Source organism: Epinephelus moara, chromosome 7, assembly GCF_006386435.1.
Source record: "Epinephelus moara isolate mb chromosome 7, YSFRI_EMoa_1.0, whole genome shotgun sequence".
In the NCBI taxonomy this organism is placed as follows: Eukaryota; Metazoa; Chordata; class Actinopteri; order Perciformes; family Serranidae; genus Epinephelus; species Epinephelus moara.
In genome coordinates, this window is record NC_065512.1 from 40,543,518 (window position 1) to 40,547,878 (window position 4,361).

General features: G+C 41.9%; 1 protein-coding gene across 2 annotated transcripts in view; it reads right to left on the reverse strand.

Moving 5' to 3' along the window:
• Positions 1–2,336: 2,336 nt before the first annotated feature.
• insig2 (insulin induced gene 2) overlaps positions 2,337–4,361 on the reverse strand; it is a 20,889-nt gene continuing 18,864 nt past the window's right edge. For both annotated transcript variants that reach the window (XM_050048361.1, XM_050048360.1), the window contains exon 6: positions 2,337–2,745. In XM_050048361.1, the coding sequence (XP_049904318.1) occupies positions 2,352–2,745 (394 nt within the window). In that variant the 3' untranslated portion in view covers positions 2,337–2,351. The remainder of the gene's footprint in view (positions 2,746–4,361) is intronic.

A 4,361-nucleotide genomic window follows, 5' to 3' on the forward strand; every position in this document is an offset into this window, starting at 1 on the left:
TAGCAGTCATCAATACTTCTGACTATTTGTGGTTGAGAAGGGTTCATTAACAGCAGAGAAGGCATGGGTAAATGAACATAAAATATCCTTAGTTGGCTAGGTTTGACTTCTTTAACTGAAAAACCCAACATTCTTAACAGAGCCCTCTGAGTTAGAACCTCAATATTCAGTAAATGAAGGGGGCTGTGTGTTTTATGTACTGCTTCTGTGCCAACTGTACAGATGTTAGCTGTAGGCTAGAGCAAAGGACTGCAAAAGATAATGGACGTAGCTACCATGACGTCGTCCATTGGTTTGTGAACTCTCATTCTGAAGCCTTGAGTTCAGCATTTTGGCTGTCACCTTCTTGTTTTTTTTAAAGCCAGAAGAGACCATATTTGAGTGAGAAGGTGGAGCTGTGGAGGAGCGAGGGATGGATCTAACTGTGACCGATGACACTATCTGCAGATGGCCCATCACTCAAAGCGGTCACACCCTTAATTACACGTAACTTTAAGCCTTGATAAAATGTGAGTGATTAATAATAATTTTATTATAATAAAAATGGGTGAGTTATATAAAAAATCACTACCTGTACAGTTTAATGGAGTGGGAAATTAGCTATAGAGACAAAAACTGTTTTGTACCAGGCTGCAAACATGTTTATTTCTGCTGTAAAGTTGTGTATTTTAACATGGGGGTCTCTGGGGACTTAGACTCACAAGTCAGTCTTTAGACGCTTTGCTTAACTAAAGACTGATGTCTTTCTCCCTGATTTTGTGTTTAGATGGGCGGATACAATTTCAGAGTTTAAAAAAACTCCCTACGTTGCAGAACCAATAGTAAATCCACAGGGCGGTCCTTCGGTAGCTCGCTGAACTCTTGTGCTCGTAAACATAGTCCGACTGCGTTAAAAGTTTTAGAAGTTTGATAAAACTTGTTTCCTTGCGGACGAGAAAAGGGGGAGGGCACATTTCCAGGAGGGCGTGTCCTTTTCAAAAATGCAAGAGGTGTTGCTTTGTTGCCGGCCGTTTTCTCCGGTGTGTTAAACACACTTTAGAAAGGAGTGTCCCCAGACTATCAGAAGGCGGAGATCTCTGATTGTCTGGTGGCAAGACTACTGGGGACTGACTGGCTTCTGGAGCCAGCCTCAAGTGGATACTCAAAGAACTGCAGTTTTTGGCACTTTTGTGTTGGCCTCATTCTTCAGCCCCCAAGGTTGCCACTTGCAAAGGACACACTGAATACGATAAGATAAGATAAGATAAGATAAGATAAGATAAGATAAGATAAGATAAGATACACCTTTATTGATCCCACAATTTAGAAATTCCAGTGTTACAGCAGTCAAGGGGAAAGAGTCAAATTAAAGATTTCAATATTTTAAAAAAAAACTTAAAAAACTAGGCATGCAGAAAAAAGTACAGAAAATACAAGAAACAGCAATAAATAAAAATAATAATAATAATAATAATAATAATAATAATGAGCAGTGGATAAGAAGTGAGCAATGGATTAAAGTGAACATATTTAGTGCAAAGTGAATATTGAATGTGCAAATAAACACCAACATGGGGGACAACAATGCTTATAGTGGTGTTTATAAAGTGTCCATAGTGTCCCTAAAGTGTCCATGGTGCAGTTTACTGTGAGCAGTGCTGGTTATGTAGCCTGACAGCAGCAGGCAGGAAGGACCTGCAATAGCGTTCCTTCACACACTTTGGGCGAATCAGTCTATCGCTGAAGGAGCTCTCCAGAGCTTTTATCTCCTTCTGCAGAGGATGGGAGTCATTAGTCCTCAGAGATGAAAGCTTGGCTGTCGTCCTCCTTTCTCCCATCACCTGCACAGAGTCAAGAGAGCATCCCAGGACAGAGCTGGCCTTCTTGATCAGCTTGTCCAGTCTCTTCCTATCTGCAGCCGAGATGCTGCTGCCCCAGCAGACCACTCCGTAAAAGATGGCTGATGCCACCACAGTGTCAAAGAAGGTCTTCAGGAGCGCCCCCTGCACTCCAAAAGACCTGAGCCGCCTCAGCAGGTAGAGTCTGCTTTGGCCTTTCTTGTATAGTGCTGTTGTGTGATCAGTCCAGTCCAGTTTATTGTTAAGATGAACACCCAGGTACTTATAAGATGTCACCATCTCAATGTCCTTTCCCTGGATGTTCACTGGTGTTGGGGGGAGGAGTCTGCGCCTGCGGAAATCCACCATCAGCTCTTTGGTTTTACCCGTGTTGATCTGAAAGTGGTTCCTCAGACACCAGTCCACAAAGTCCTGGTTCAGTTCGCTGTACTCCCTGTCATCCCCATCTGTGATGAGGCTGATGATGTCAGAGTCATCAGAGAACTTCTGCAGATGACAGGTGGGGGTGTCATATCAAAAGTCTGCAGTGTAGAGGGTGAAGAGGAACAGTGCCAGCACTGTTCCCTGCGGGGCCCCCGTACTGCAGACAACCAAGTCCGATACACAATCCTGGGTCCTGACATACTGTGGCCGGCCCGTGAGGTAGTCCAGGATCCAGGATGTGAGGTGATTAGCCACCCCTATGTGCTCCAGTTTGTCCCTCAGAAGTGCAGGCTGTATGGTGTTGAAAGCGCTGGAGAAATCAAAGAACATGATTCTCACAGAGCTTCCGGGCTTCTCCAGGTGGGAAAGAGCTCTATGCAGGAGGAAGATGACGGCTTCGTCCACCCCAATGCCAGGCTGGTAGGCAAACTGCAGCGGGTCCATTGAAGGGCCTACTACGGGGCGGAGACGAGACAGGACCAGACTGGACCAGACAGACCAGACAGGACAGAATGTGTCTGTGTAAGTGTGTGGCAGCTCAGCCTCTGACTGAACTTTTTCCACGGGGTTAAACAAATTTATGAAGCTTGGGGATACATACAATTTTTTTTGAAGTCGTGTGGACAAATCTTTAAATGCAATAGTGCATATGTTGCTAAATAGGTTTGGATGCAAGTGAGGTGGGGTGGTAACTGCTATTGCAGCTCTTGCCACCCCATAGATATGCCCCTGTCTAAGACAAAATGTGGCCACTGATGTAACTAACTTAAATCTAGATTTGGATGAAAGTACCTAACCAGTAGGCCAACCTGAATCATCATACTCAAGATTTTTAAAGAGGTGCATCAAAGTGTTGACCAAAAAAGAAAAATTAGTGGGAGCAGATGTATGTGGACAGCAGCAATTGGCTCCCTTTGAATGTTTCCTCCTCAGCAAATATGTGAGAGCTCTCAACCTTGCCTCCTGACCCTCATTCTGTGAGAGGAGATAATTGCTTGTCAGGAATAAATAAAGAGATTAATGAATTCATTAGCGGTGGGGAGTTTAGCTCTTCAGAGCAGCACTTACTGCTATGACACATCACGCCTATTGTTTTACTACCTAGTTAGCCTTGAACAATAACATTCACACAGCAAATTGCCTCATACGCACATGTAAACCGCAGAGAAACAGTGTCCTTATCCTGGAATTTAGCAATAACGCAAACAAAGGCTCTTTAAATCCTGATTATTCATCTTAATTACTTTTGTCTATATGAGCCTGTGTCTATGGGAGCTGCTACAAGACAGGACACATTAATCCACATTAGCAGTGAACACTGTACCAGTTGATGTGTGCAGTTTTGCAGTGGCACTACAGTTGTGTTTCAGAGTTTGTGCCAGATACGTAGTACTTCCACTTAATTAGCTGCAGCTTCAAATAGACAATTCAGTTTATCTTATGAGATATCCCACACAAAGTATATTCTGGTCAAAGTTCAAATATTTTTATTTTAGGACTGTTCACATAGATGTTGACGATGTGAAAAAGGGGGAGGCAATTCAAATAATTTTTTAATCATTAATCAATTTTTCATTTTGGTTTAAAGGAGGGGCATACAAATTCAAATACTTGTATTTTGTAAATACATAACTACGTTTGCATGAACTAACTTCATCTCCAAATTTTAACTCTTACCTTTCAAACATGGGTAGGTTTTAAAAATCGAATAACTCATTTGTGGTGGAGGGAGCGTCATACATTTTCCCCCAGCTCAAGGAAAAATATCTGTAGCTTCAGGGAGGATCAAAATAAAAAACAAAACAAAACAAAACATAAAAATTTAAAAAATAAAAATCATCAAAAATCTTCTTGACTGAAACTTGATGGGTACCCTTTATGAACCATAGCTGTTGAATACCTAAAATATATGATAGTGGGTAATTGAGATCAATAGGTACAACTTAAAGTAGGACCAAATAAAGCACCTTCGGTGTGTGTTAAGATAGTTTGTATGATCCTATGTAACTCACTGCGTTATCTTAATATTTACAGATTAGCATTGAACTAACACAACGAACTGACAGTTTGTTATAGACAATTTGCATTGTGTTTTCACTG